This window comes from Antrostomus carolinensis, unplaced genomic scaffold, assembly GCF_000700745.2.
Source record: "Antrostomus carolinensis isolate BGI_N321 unplaced genomic scaffold, ASM70074v2 scaffold22926, whole genome shotgun sequence".
NCBI lineage: Eukaryota > Metazoa > Chordata > Aves > Caprimulgiformes > Caprimulgidae > Antrostomus > Antrostomus carolinensis.
In genome coordinates, this window is record NW_010324242.1 from 401 (window position 1) to 15601 (window position 15201).

At 34.9% G+C, this 15201-nt stretch overlaps 1 protein-coding gene across 1 annotated transcript in view; it reads right to left on the reverse strand.

Moving 5' to 3' along the window:
* Positions 1 to 200: 200 nt before the first annotated feature.
* Positions 201 to 15201, reverse strand: part of EIF2AK4 (eukaryotic translation initiation factor 2 alpha kinase 4) — a gene marked incomplete at its 5' end in the record, with an annotated part of 31960 nt that continues 16959 nt past the window's right edge. Inside the window, 16 exons of the mRNA XM_010170886.2 lie at positions 201 to 267; positions 1839 to 1951; positions 3259 to 3345; positions 4900 to 5028; positions 5772 to 5879; positions 6006 to 6140; positions 6751 to 6921; positions 7486 to 7551; positions 8266 to 8382; positions 8814 to 8982; positions 9076 to 9125; positions 10181 to 10302; positions 11949 to 12024; positions 12649 to 12885; positions 13780 to 13830; positions 14467 to 14568. Coding sequence (XP_010169188.2) covers positions 201 to 267; positions 1839 to 1951; positions 3259 to 3345; positions 4900 to 5028; positions 5772 to 5879; positions 6006 to 6140; positions 6751 to 6921; positions 7486 to 7551; positions 8266 to 8382; positions 8814 to 8982; positions 9076 to 9125; positions 10181 to 10302; positions 11949 to 12024; positions 12649 to 12885; positions 13780 to 13830; positions 14467 to 14568 — 1800 coding nt within the window. The remainder of the gene's footprint in view (positions 268 to 1838; positions 1952 to 3258; positions 3346 to 4899; positions 5029 to 5771; positions 5880 to 6005; positions 6141 to 6750; positions 6922 to 7485; positions 7552 to 8265; positions 8383 to 8813; positions 8983 to 9075; positions 9126 to 10180; positions 10303 to 11948; positions 12025 to 12648; positions 12886 to 13779; positions 13831 to 14466; positions 14569 to 15201) is intronic.

The window sequence follows — 15201 nt, forward strand, 5'->3', positions numbered from 1 at the left end:
TTAGAGGAAAAAAAATCAGTTTTAGATCACTTGGAACAACATTTGAGATTAGGAGGAAGTGTCTAACCAGAGGCACTGCTAGAAAAAATTTTCATGTTCTGCCTTTGGTCACATTTTTAAAATTTATGTTCCATCAGTATTTTTTTCTAAAACAGTTTTTAAGCAGAAAGAGAAACAGTTGTATGTTCTATAACTAGAAACTAAATACCTGAAATATTAGTAAATGATCCCTTTTGATTTGGTACAGAAAGATTATCTGAGGTTTCTCTAAAAATAAACAAAGACAGGGAAACAAATTTACAATAATGAAGGAATACTGTAATAATACGTGGTTTCAGATTATCATACACACATACTTATTTCATTCCAACAGATAAAGAAATTTATGTAGATTTTCCAGCAATATCTGTAGATTACATTCTATTCTGGAACAGGCAGGAAATCATACAAAATTACATTATATAATCAGATCTAGAAGCAATCTTTCTGTTTCCTATGGATACAAAAAATGTGCTCCCCATCATGCAACCGTGATGGGGTTTTAGATCCTAATACTAGAATATATTACGAAAATATGTGCTCTAAATTATTAATTTAATCTACAAGTTTGTACAGATTTCTGTGAGATAATACTAAAGTATCAAAGTAATATTTATACTTATGGTCACACATATTCAAAGAAGCTTTCCATAATTAGTTTGGATCCCTTTACTTTCCACATTCAGGGTTCATGAACAAGGAAATTTGCAAGTGTTATTACAATCATAGTTACTGCATCTCTCTGTTTAGTATGGGAGGTTAAATATAAAACCTCCAAATATGGAGGTTTTTTTATATTCTGTTCTCAGGATCTAGAAAGAAGGTAACTTTTAAAAAGAATTACTTTCTTTCCCAGCTTCTAATAGATGCTGTAGATCTGTCACAAAACACATGAGAATCAGGTTAGTTGCAGAGTTAAGACTAGCTGAGGCCAGAAAAAGGAGAATGAAGAGGTGGATAGTAGGAGATGTCAACCACCTGCACAAACTACTGCTTGAGTTAAGCATTTCTCAGCTTGATGATTCCCTTTATTGTTAAGTCTGTGTCAAATCTGTTAGTTTCTGAATTCTAGTTTGTGTGAAAAAATCACATCTGTTCCCGCTGCCAGTACATGCATACGTATGAACACACATATAAATATATATGCGTGTGTATAATTATATATTTACAAAGGGGTATGTGTGAATAACAGCCAAACTGCTTATGCACACAGGTGTGATTGTAGCCTCTCCTGTGATTTCCATACTAACTTCTCTTGGTGACAATAAATAGTAATTTCAATAGGGATAGGATGATGGGGTGTTGCTGTGCACCAAGTCTTTGCCAGGTGTTACTTTCACTTGTACCAGCCAAAGCATACAGATGTACTACAACTACACCTTCATTTTAACCATATCAACACTGCCTCAGAATGAAAGGGATTTGCTGTTTTAATTATCTAATTACACCACACATGAACATAATGGATGTCTGGTCAGTAACGGGGACCTGCAGGCAGTCCTGCCATACAAACAATACTGGTGTTCTAGTAGCATCTGAGCTAGGTAACCACATGGCCTTTTAATTTACAAAGCACTATGGATGTTTGAATTTAACAGCAGCTAGGGAAATCAGTCTCTTTTTTAATAAAATTCCATAACCAAGCTTCCCCTCCAAAGGAATTCAGCAAATTGAATAAAATTCAATTTATCAAATGAAATCAAGGTTTTAACTGAGCATATCTTAAAATTATTTAATTAAAACAAATATACATTAACTTCTGATTTTGACTACTCACGTTGACATGTTATGCTACTTACCTACTGCATCTTTCATCACAGATTTTAGTTTTCAGTTTCTGGATCAGGTGATCTACCAAGTCAGATTCTAAAATCCTTTTCTCCGTCTGTCTGTCTTTCTCAAAGGATTTCACCTATGATGTAGTTCAGTGGTTCTTAAAATTGTTAAAACAGCATATGAATAAACTTTCAAATTTAATCAAAACCAAACTGGATTATTCACCTGTTATAAGTAAAGCAGTCAAAAGGAGGAAGCTATCATTGTTACCAATCAATCACTGCCAATTAAATCCTTGACTAGATTTTTTTATTCCCCACCAACAAATTTCCTCTCCATTCCCAAAGTTTTGAACCAGCTTGGCTACTTGTATTTAATATGTGATTTTTTTTTTTTTTTAAAAGAAAGGTTTATAGGAGCTAATCCCATATTAATAAAAGCCTATTTGGGTTTGGGCTTTTTTTTTTTTTAGTTAAGGAATTCTGTGGAATAAGGCTTGCCTTTCAGTTTGCAAGAGAGGCTCAAATGTTCAAAACTAGGAGTATCTGCTGCATCTTTACTGGGAGGAGATTAATCAGTAACACCATCAATCACCTCATTAGCATGTTCTTTGTTGGTTTGACTCCAATAAAGCCGTATTTAAAAGAATGTTCTGTAATGGTCTTGTGGGAAGACATTGATATATCACATTCTCATAATAAAAATCTACTTGTTCTTACAGTTATTGCACAGATATTTGCTCTCTCTGCTACAATGACAAGGAGAGTGAATAACAAGTGAAAAATATTTTAGTAATGCACGCTGGCTAAACACGGCCATGCCAGATGCTGTCAAATAATTATTTTTTTTCAGTTAAAGAATGAATCTTTATTCAAAGAATAATGATCTTTTTCCTAATGATCCAGAATCAAGAATATTTTATAACTTTTAACTTATAAAAACATACCAGAACCACAAGCTGCAGAGCACAGATGGTGGTAATTCATGTTGTCTTTCATGTCAGTCTTTCCATCTTAACCTTAGCTTTCAGAGATGAGGACTGTGCTTCAGCCTCTGTCCATTTGAACTACATAGATTTTTTTAGATGTGTGTTTTTGTTTTGTAACATAGAAAGCTGTCAGCTGGAAAGATGACTGAGTTACCTTTGTAGATTCAAAGAAATCACAGACAAAAACCTTTTTCCACTTAAAGACACACTGATGTTCTCAAAGTCAAGCAATGTTTGCACATTAGTTTTCAGACTTTCCTAGACAATGAGGTCAATTATGTAGGGATGAAAAGCAGGGTTCTTCAGAAGAACTTGCTACTGCTTAGCAACTGAAACTGTATTTCCATCTGCTTAAATATTTTATTGAAAATAATGATGATCTTAAAAAAAATTGTAAATGTAGAACAGATTATAAATATAAAATATGATCAAGCATCCTCTGGTCCCACACTTACCTTCACATGACTTCCTTCTTTATCTGACACAAGAGCCACATATGTAATCCCAGAGCATCTGCAATATTCCTGCAGTTCTTCCTGGGACTAAAATGGGAAGAGGGGCAGGGGAATAGGACAGAAATTTGACAGATTATAAAATGATCACTTAAGTAATCAGAGTCTCCTGTCCTTAATTAAAATAACTTGATATGCAGCAGTTACAACGATCATATAAGCTTCTGAGTGAGGAAAGCTTTATAAACAAGACCAGGAGGTGAAACTTCATTATGCATATACTGCATATACTTATTCACCTCCTGCTCCTTAAAAACTGAAATCTAAGTCTGCACTAGTCAGAGAGAATGCCTAGGCTCTGCAGTCCTAGTTCCACATGGAAGGGCTAGCTGGATCCACAAGTGCAGCATCTAGGTAACTAAAAATTTGCAACGTGATGTCAATCAAACAGTTATCTCCCCACCGTCAGCAGCTTTCAGTTACAACTCAGTTCTGCATGACTGGTACTCACTCTGTCATGAAAGCTGACTCCAGCTGGGTTTCATGTAAACCTGAGGCTGCCTTACATCATTCTCAGTGCCGAGCTTACTGAAGGGCTTGCTATGCTGACTTAGCAGTGGGTTGCAGGACAGCATTAGATAGAGGCAAGAGCTACCCAAATCTTCATTCCTTAAGAATTGCAAGAAGAGAACCCAGGGTGATCACAGAAAAGCATAGTGATATGGGTTTTTTTTCCAATTCTGAGGGATTTAAGCTGTTGGAAATGTTATGGCAAAAGATTACAAAAAAGTCAGCCAATTAAGTGAGTGAGCTCAAAACTGTCTGCTCTGCAGCACATGACTCTGAATGGGCAACTCCACAGTGTTTCTTCTGTTAGTTACCAGCTGACATGCTTAAAGGTGAACCAGACTCATAATCCTCAGATTAACTGCTACCACTATTAAAAGGGACTTCAGCATTGTCATGTAGCTCATTACTACAGTGAGGCAGCAGTGGTTAAAGGTCCCCTTTAAGGTCCCCTCCAGGGGGCCCCATAGCACATCCAGTAGCTCAGTTCACTAAACTGTGTTTCTAACAGTAAAAGGATGTCAATATTCCCTCTGAACCTAATAGTCTTCAGCCATCTCAATATATTTAAAAGTTGATGCTACTGTTCTGTTCCAGACTTGCCCTTTATTAGGATTAACTCAGTCACAGATTCTACTTCCAGCCCTCAATGAAAGGCAAATTTATTGCCTTCACTGGTACAAAATATACTTCTGCTTTGAAGCATCCTCGCTTCACTTAACTGGAGCTAAATGGCCTCATTTTAAATTCATTATGCGACTCTTCCCCTTGACTTCAATAGGCCTTGAACTCCACACTCTATGTATAATTGAGGATGGTCACTTATTTCCTCTGTGCTCCAAGAAGCACATAAAGATCCTCCATCACACTTTTAAATACTCTGGGAGGTAGACAGGAAGAACACTACAAGACCAGTGACACTTTCTTAACATTACTGTATCTGAATAACACCCTACATGCTCAGTTTTATGAGTCTAACTATAAAAAACAAGAAAAAAAATTGAAAAAGGATGGTCTCAGGCCACACTAATCTTAGAGAATAACAATATAGTGAACACATGGAGATAGAAATTCTACCTGGGACCAGTCATACATTATTTCGGCTGGAATTCCTGCGGTCCAGAGTTTCTGAACAATATTGATAGCTCTACCCATTGACATCTGACCAACACTTACAACCAGCAGGTCACACGAGCTGACAGAAACCTGAAGGGAAAGTAAAAACAAGGGGGACAATATTAGCCACAAGGCCACCTTTTACCCTTCATAAGGCAGTTAAAGTAACAGAGAAGGATAAACATACTAATGTTTCTCAAAATGCACCAAGCTGAAAAAAGGGGTTAGATCCACCTCTTTTTAGAGCCACACTCTAACTAAGTATGTCTGAAAGTTGCTGAAGCTTCATATTTGACAGAACAGCATCTGCACGGCCTCAGTTTGCAAAGTATTCTAGCCTATTCAGTTCTTTCATTTCTTAGCCACGTTAACTTATGAAGAAAAGGTAATAAAACACACATTCCCCAACCAAGAGAAACTGTGTGACATTGTACAAAGTGGTCCATTTTCTTAAGTTTCCCTCGATTTCCACCTTTTATACTTGTATAGATGGAGAAGTGGTAGGGGCAAGGTAACACTTATTAGCTAAATATCTACAGTTGTACTGTTCCATCTGAAACAATCCACAGGCTGAGAAAAATATCCCATTTAAATTAAAAAGAAAACTGATGATCTTTTCTTCCCCTAATTCTTATTTTACTAAATAATTCTATGTAGAGAAACACAGAAGAAAACAGGTCATCTTGGTATTTGCTCTCTATTTCAGTATGGTATTATTTTGGAATACACCTGAACAGCTTATTTTTTGCCCATCTGTGGTTACAATTAGGTTACTGAACTCTCAGGAGTAAACAAACAAACAAAAACGCCCACCTCCCAAAAACAAGACTTACAGAATCCTCCACACTGGAAACAGCAGCAGTTATTTTATCCATAGCTATGCTGACTCCAACAGCTGAGGGAACTGGTCCTACTGTCTGTGGCCCTCTAAACTGCGGAATCTGAAAGCAAGACAAAAACAAAATGTAAGACTCAAATAGTTATCTTTGCAAAATGTCAATCAGGTTTTTAATTTTTTCATGTTTTTTTTTTTAAAATCTAAATTTATTAAAAAGATGAGCACATACCAGATGATCGTATCTGCCACCTGCAGCAAGAATGTCAGGCACGGTTCTTTGTCTTCTTTTGATGTATGCTACAAATTGAAAGATAATACCATTGTGCTGCTGTATTTTGTAAACTAGTCCCAGATTTATAGAAACCTGTAAAATAAAAAAGAATACGTGTACAAGACCTGTACTAATATTACCAGTTGATATAATTAATTTCCTATTAGCAGTATGGATTGAAAACACTGTTCTCATAAGGAAGACATATGGAAACACTCCTTATCTTCAAATATTTAAAATATAATTTAAAATTAATGAAACGATGCTTTAATCTTGAAGCATCCCAGGAGACCCATGGACAGAACGCAAACAGCAAGCCTCAACGAAGGTGGAAGACGAGAGGCCTTAAGTAGTAATCAACTTTCTGTATTTTTTTAAATGCTTATACTTTGTTTCAAAATTTTAAATTCCTTTATGATCTAGATAATGCCCACAATTTTGGCTGAAAAAAAAACAAACCCCAAACAACTCTGTGTCATTAGATAGAAATTAGAGACTTCTAACTGGAAAAGGTCTTATTCTTCAAATGTGTCTTTAAAAAAAAAAATAAAATAAAAATCAATGCCAGTATTATTACTTGCCATCAGAAGACACATTGATGTGTTTTTTTCTATTCTAAAATATCATTACTTTATCTCTTGGCAAATTACAAGGCCCAGCCGACCATAGATCCATTAATTTCTTAGCAGAATATTTTACAAACCTGAAGTTTTATTCCAAGTTGCTTTAACAGACCAATGATTTCCTCTAAATCCTTCATGCCATGCTTCAGCAGCTGAGTGACACCTGGCTTTTGTTTTATCATTGTGTTTAGAAATGGAAATACATTACTTGCTTCTCCCTTCTGCTCAATGAATCTGTAGAGTCGAGAAAGCTAAAAACAAAAAACAAATTAAAAACATAGGCAGCACTACTAACAGTGCTCATAATAGGTCACATCTTAAAAAAAAAAAAAAGAACAATATTTGACTTTGTGTGAGTAAAATATCTGTCTTGTTTGCTTGTTTTGCCCAGCAGCCTGTTTCTATCTAGTGAGCTGAGGAAAGGAATGGACAGGCACAACTCTCATCAGGTGTCCAGAACTTAACCTCAACTCTTTATACATATTCATCAACATTTGGAGACAATTTTTTTTTAAAGTGTCTCTCAGTTTCTTTTATTAAATATCACTCTATGGAATTCTATTTACATTTTAATTGTTTCCACAGTCTGAAAAATACATTTAGAAGAAGAAAGACAGAAACTTGGAAAGCAGCAATACTGACTTCCAGAGAGAAGTGAGAACAAAATCAGACCACTTCCAAAGAGACTGACCTATTTTGAACAGCAGATGTTAACAATTTCTTTTTCTTACTCTGGTTGATTAAATTGCAAAAAGTAAATATTACTGATTTATGGAAAGTTACAGGGAAATTAACACTGAATTAAAATTACTTACACTATTTGATGTGAGAGAAAGATTACAGAATTTGGCTTCTACTTCTCTTTTAGTTAGCTTTTCAGTCTACAAAAGAAACAGATTCAAACATATTCAACAACTGAGTTACCAAAAAAAAAAATTACTATCGTTGAGAAGAATTAAACCACAAAACTTTCCAATACCTTTAACTAAACACTGCATTTACAAACTGCAGTAATACTGCAAAAGAACAAAAACAATGAATAACACATTCTCCTCATATCTTGCAGTGAGGCCATACTTGGCTTGGTTTCCAGAAGCAACAAGAAAACACCAACTTTGTTGAAAAGCACTTTTGCATAAATACTGAAATGCTTATGTAAATCGATAAATAAAAATAAAGAATGAAATTAAATGAGAGGAAATAAAAAAGGCATTTTGTTGGGATTTAAACACTACCTTGATTATTCAAATGAATTTAATCTATTTTCTCTGCTTATAAGGTAGAAAAGATCAACATGATAGTAAGATACATCTTAAACTTTTTACTGAATAGCCTACCAGTTCTTAATTATAGAAGTGAATAATTCTCTCATAAATACACATTTTAAAATAATCTTAAGACATTCCAATCTAAAAGTATAAAAAATGGAATTAATCTAAGTTTACAGCCCAAAGATAGCCAGCCTTTTTATATATCAACAGGATATTCCTTGTTATAATGGCAATGCACTGTTACTCATTTTTAGAGATAGCTCCACAAAATAAGATACTCTACAGTGATGATTACTGAGATTAGGTTATTAACTAGTATCTTACCACAGCATCATAAAGAATGATGTAAACTTGATTGAGTTTATCCTCTGGTATCCCACAGTGCAAAAGTATAGCTTTCAGTAAGGCAGTGTGGTTCAAGTAAATACTGTAATTTCTTTCCTAACAAAGGGTAAAGAAAGAAAGAAAAAGAAAGAAAGAAAGAAAGAAAGTTTCACTTGCACTCCATTTTGTTTAAAAAAAAAAAAAAAAAAAATTCCTAAACATTTAATAAATGTTCCTTACCTTCCATCTAGAACTAAAGAGTGGCAATACAATAATCACTTGCCTGACAGAAGAAAGACATTATTTCAATGGCACTGTAAGGACTCAATATTTCCTTTGCTCACAAACCTACGCTACATTTTATGTTTACCTATGAAACACATTTTTTATTTAAATGAGTGTTCTATAATTGACTATCAATAAAATGTGAAAACAGGTTTGTACTTGTTGAGGTTTAAGGAACAAGCCTTTTTAAGCACATTAGACTAAATATTTACTGAGATTAAAATTTTAGGATGGAAAAGAGAGCAAAAGGGATGATAATCTACCTGCAGCACTGAAAACTCTTGAATGATTTCTGAAATGGCATAAATTGTTTCTGCTATAGGCAAAAAGCTATTTCCAGTAGATGTAATAATGTCAAATGCACATTCTAGGAGTTCTTTGGGATGACAGCGGTCTAACTTCCGAGGTCTGAAAACTCGCTCTATACAGTATCTAAAAGAAACATTGAAGAACGAATCAGCACCTGCAGTGGTCACTGTCATAAAGCATGGCATCTGTGAAAAACGTCACCTCTACGTCTCTTACCTTTTCAAGTTTGATATGTTATTTCTAGCTACAAATCTTGCAAAAGGAATCTGAAAAATAAAATATGTGAAAACTGTTGAAACTAAACATTCAGTCTGACTGGATATGAACTATTACTGTGCAGTAACACTTGTACTCTCACGTGTGTAATAATGCCTTAAATATTTGCCCTAGACAATTAATATTAATCTAATCATCCTTGCTGTAAATTTTAAATAAAAACATGCCACCCGCCCAAGTTCGTAGAAGAACCTGGACAAGGACACAAGGATGTTTCTTAATTACTCTAATGCATGATAAATTGACTATGAACTTTACAGAAAGATATAAAAGAGTATTTTTTAATAAATCTTTGGTCAACACATTTTCAAAACCAAGTAATTCCAACAGAAAGATCAATTTCATAGATTCTGCACAAATCCTTTACTGTGAATCATATTGTATAGCTTGATGTTATAAATGCAAAGGAAGGGTGAGTTAAACTGACCTTAAATTAATAAAATGGAATATAAAAAGTCAGGTTCTTTGACCAATGATAATAAACAAAAATATTAACTTAAAGCATTTAGGTGTTAAATTAAATGCAAGGTAATCAGCTAGGCCAACATGCATATAATTGCGTAGTACTGACAGAGCAATCCCAGAGAGTAAAATTTCAACTGTGCAAACACCAATTCCTCTCAAGAGCAGAATGATCCTTGATAACATGTGTTTGAGGGACATAAAACTAGGCAGCCTGTTATTCACATTATCTATAAAGGCTTATAAATAAGAAAACATTGGGGATATTAGAATCTTCACTGTTCATTGGAAAAGTCTTGTCTCTTATTAAGTGCAAGAAAAAAAAACAAACAAAAAAAACCCCAGCAGTGCAATCTATCATATTTATAATATGGCATTATTTTTGTTTATGTTAAATATTTTTTTTTTTTAAAAGTATATTTCTTTCCTATGTGGTCAGGACTTCAGCTGTCAAGATCAGCAATACAGTACTAGTACAAGCCTAAACCAAATTTGGGACTAGTGAATCAAAGGTATCAAGGTATCTACAAACACCACAGCACTCTTCAAGCCCAGCTTTGCCTGTAGAGATGATGCTACTTACTCGGAGGTCATAAGGAAGCATTACCAGCATCCCACTGTGATCCATGAAATATGAAGCTTCATTATGCTCGTATAGTTTTTTATTTCTGGGCATTAGCAGTGGAGTATGCAGCTTGATGGCTCCTGCACAAAACCAGTTAAATACTATTACCTCCTGTTTCACAAGCAGCATCCGCTTTTTACAAACTCATGAACGACCGTGTGGGGTGTGATATCTCAACCAAGACCTTTTAAAAATTACATTGTGTCCTTACTAGACTTCCCTCTTCCACTGTTCAAAGAAAGCCATGAAACAAACTTTAACGTTCTATCTTGCTTGGCCTCAGCAGGCAGTCCACAGAGAAGCAGAGAATTGCCAATTCCACAGCCCCAGCAGAATCCTCACCCTCTTTAAACACCATCCAAATGGTGAGGGCAACAGAGTTTCCCACAACCAGGAAACTCTACAGATACCAGTAGTACTGTTTGGTGTAGAGGCACTTCTACAGAGAACAAATACTGTTCAGACATGCTGTATCCTGTGTTTCAAAACCATACTAAAAGTGGTTATGGTTCACTTTCCAACCTCATAAATACCATCTTTTGCTGGCTATATTTTGCAACCATCTATCTGTATGAATCTTCAATGAAGCCTTACTATTAACAATAATATCACTCATCATTGAAAAATACTTTCCTGTTTTAAATTTTTGACTGATTTTTAAACAGTTATTTTACTATAGAAGCTTTACTCACATCTTCAATTAGATTTCAACATAAGCATTTAAATCAGGAAAAAAAAAAGCAGCCCCAAATACAAGGAAATGCTTCTAACCATTACAGATGGCAGCTACAATCTAATGGAAAATATATATTAAAAAACCTGCAGTTTTTTCCCAAAACAAAGAAAATATTTCAAATCTCCAAAATGCTGACAAACACTTTCCAAAGTCTACCAAGCTTTAAATGTGTGTGTGTGTGTGGGGGAGGGGGGGTAACTTCTCTTTACTTGACTTTGCATTTCTCGGTTTCTCATTCTTTTCTATGCTGATCATGCTTAATCAGATTATGATATATTAGGAAATAACCCACTTCCTATTTTAAAATTCTCTATTTTTATATAAAATAGTATCATAAATGCCTATAAAACATTACAATTTATATAATTTCAAATATAACAACGTATGTAAATTTTCTTCCTCTCTTAAAAAGCAAGTACTATTTACTCATGACTGGATAGAATCCTGGAAAGAAAAACCCATCAAAGACTATTAAACACCAGCTCTGGCTTGGGAAGTTCCTGAACAGCAAATCATTGCTAAAAGCAGTATCACTGAAGGTACCACTACACACCTGCTCTGTTTCCACGCTCCTGAGGCCATTCCCATTCTGGGTATGTTCAGAGAGAGGCTGCTGTGCTACATGGATGCTTGGCCTTTCACTATAGAGCCATCCCTACATCCAGATACAGATTTTACGTAACACTCCCTACCTCTAAAAGCTCATACAGGCTTATAAGAATGACCAAATACATTGGAAGATATAATCAAGATTTTCATTGTTCTTTCCATAGAAAATTTATTTAAATCTGAATCATTTAATTCAGATTTAAAAGTTAACAGCTATTACTGGGATGCCAAAGTAACAGCAAAAAACAATGTAAAACTTGAAATGATATGTAACTACTGAACATACTTTCTGACTCATGTGACAGCAGTGAAATCATTCCATTCTCTTAAATCCATACAATCACTACAAAAGAAATGAACAACTTTTGTAAGCACACCCACCGTGTCTTTTAAATATCCGGCTGACAATCTCACATACATGTTGTTGTATCTTGGCTGCCCAAATAGAAAAACTACCCTGAAACCATCACAAATAAAAAGCACATATATAATTCATATGCCATAAACACTCCATGTAATACAGGCAATCATTCCATGTAATACAGGCAACAAGTGTTCTGATATCTTGTCCCACTATAATGAATTGTAATGCTCACATATTAAAAAATAACTACAGCTATACAAAGTGTTACTGTACTGCATTGCTTTGTATTTCTTTAGATTTAGAAGTATTTAAGAGTTGAGAAACTGAGGATTACTTTGATTGTCGTGATTAGAAAGGGAAGAAAACAGTCAGAGGCAACACATTCTGTTGGCAATCAGACACAAGCACCAGTAGTTTGACAGTAATTCAGAGTAAAGAAAGTAATCATCTGGACAGAAGCTTAAAGGTTTAGCTGCTACAGTCAAACACTGCTCGTTTCATCACTGAAGAATTAATATAAGGGTCAAATGGGAAGTGGTTACACAAGCCCAAATAGTACAGATTTGTGGCTTTAAATGGGAACTAATGTGAAGATTAATCTTAAGAGAGAATGCAATCCTCTCAAACATATTTGGACTTTACCTATAGAAACATTTTTTTTTTCTTTAAATCTAACACAGGAAAAAAGCCCCACGCATGCCCTAAACACTGACAAACCTTCAGCATGTCACTGTCATAGGTATAGTCTATAGCTGGAGATATACGCTGTGAAAATATCTGGCTCATCATAGTCCGGTAGGCCTTTCCATCCACGTTTGCTAAGGTATGGTGGAGTACTTCATGCAGTTCAGACTCCTCCATTTGTGGCGGTGGAAGATGCTCACTTTTTAACAGCTCTACAGCTGTTGGTCGTGCTGCAGGATCATGGTTCAGGAGCCATGTAATAACTGTTCTCTACAAATTACATCAAAAAACAAAGCAGGATCTGAATCTCTGGTGTGGATATTCTTTGCTTATTAAATTCTAAATATCTTTTGTCATACTATCTTAGTAAAATTTAGTAAAACAAAAATTATTAGAAATGTATGTCTTGGGATGACAAAATATGTACCATCCTTTGTTTTTTTATGTTATGCTAGCTCTGGCATTTCTTTATTAACAAAGTTAAGAGAAAACAGAATCATATGCATAACAACAAAGATTTTGGAGTTACAGATATTAAAGAAGGGGAATCTTCCTGGCATATTTCCGTTAACTGTACAAGATGGAAGCATTTTTATGGCAGTAGTAACAGGCAGACTGCTGTCCCACAGGCATAACAGCGAAAAACATAACGCTAATGGTCAATGAAAGAGCCCACTAGCACAAGTAAAAAATTATCCAGATGTTCCAGAAAAGATTACACTGCTCCTTATCACTTCATTTCTCTGTCACAGAGGCATCCAGAACAGCTCTTGGCAGCTCTTTTCAAACTCAGAGCAGTCAGCTTAGCTTGCATGGCTCCTTCCGTTCTGTGACACATATTTCTTTCAAAAATTTAACTAAAGGATTAAACAATACAGCTGCCATTTCTCTGAGCCTAAAAAAAACCCCCAGAATTGTCCCTCAGGGCTTAAAAGGTATGCCAGTGAACCCTGCAATTCTTTATGACTGTGCTCAAAGAATTTTGTGGGTAACTGTATTTCCTTATCAACTCAGTATATTGAGATTTTTTTTTTCTTTACTTTGTTCTAATGTCATATAATAAGAACTTGCCAGAGATTACTAATTTAAAATTAAGTGGGAAAAAACAGTAATTAATGTTTCTTGACAGGGAACACCTAATAGTTAAAATGTCTTCAAAATTACCTGCTTTGCATGCTTGACTTCATCAAAGTCTTTAGGAAATACAATAGTGGGCTATAAAAAAAAAAAAACAAAACAAAACATTTGAATTATAACAGACAGTCCAGCTTGCTCAGGCTAGTCTTATTTTTAAGTTCTACACATTTAAACAGAGAAACTAAGCATTTTTATTGCCTGGGGGTGTGAGGGGGGAGAAGAAACAGAAAAAATCCACATGGCAAATTCAGTTTGAAGAGCTAATAGGAAAATGAAGTTCAATTAAATGCTTTTATGATGTTTTGTAAAATGAAGATACAATCCATAATCACAGGCATTTATCAACTACACATACCAACTCGTTCCTGAAAGAGACCCACCAGGTCTAAACCCAGGTGTACTAAAGCCATGATGGCTTTATTTTAAGTTTACATCTCTAATGTTTTGTGCTATAAAAAATAATTTCACAAAGAGAACACTGACTCATGGTGATACCGTTAGGAAATCCACAGTGCATTAAGGGAATGTCAGTACCAGCTCTAATTTCATTCTTCACTTTTCTTTATGTATCTTACAAACTTTTTTTTTAACCATTCCCTGAGGTCAATATCTATCTATTTTTCTATCTATTTTTGCTATGTTTTGCATCCTTTTACTTCTGTTATCAAACTATTTGATGCACAGAATTACTGTCTTTTATATCTGTATACTTACTAGTCTTAGCTGACCAAGAACAAAGATCCTTTCTGATGCAGTACTCATGGGATGGTAAGACATTTCAAAGAATATTATACCCAGACTGAACAGGTCCACTTTCTAAGGAAGAAAAAAAAAATGGAAACTTAAATGTAATACCTGTGAATTCTCTGAAGAAGATGATAGCAGAGAAATAACAACGTTTTGGTTAAATTTCACAGTATACTACAGCTAGAGAGATGGGTAGGGTTTTTTGTGATTTTTATGGGTTTTTTTTTTTGTTTTTGTTAAATGATACAATCCATCAGGATTCAGTATACTTCAATGCCTTCTATTATCACAGCACTGCCATGATGTAAAGGACTCCCTTCCACTTTGAAAACATTACTACTTTGAAATTCAGCTAATCTCTGCATATAAACAGGATTCTCTTTGAAAAAATGCATTCCCACCTCCCAGAAATCACAGTCTAGGAATCCAGGAGAGCAATATATACTTCTGATGATGACATGTCACCTTAACTAAAGACTGTAATATTTATATCCTATTTATCTATAAAGGTCTTCCATGGTTACTTGCTTTCAATTTGAAGTTGCTTGTACCTAGTCATGGTCACAGCACAGTCAGAAAAACTGACTTGCCCACATGCTTCTACCCTTGGTCTCCTCTCAAAGGACTATTTTTCATTCCCTTGCTTATTGCAGTAGTCCCAACCACATCCTGTTCCACCCTGAATTCACCTTTATTGAGCAG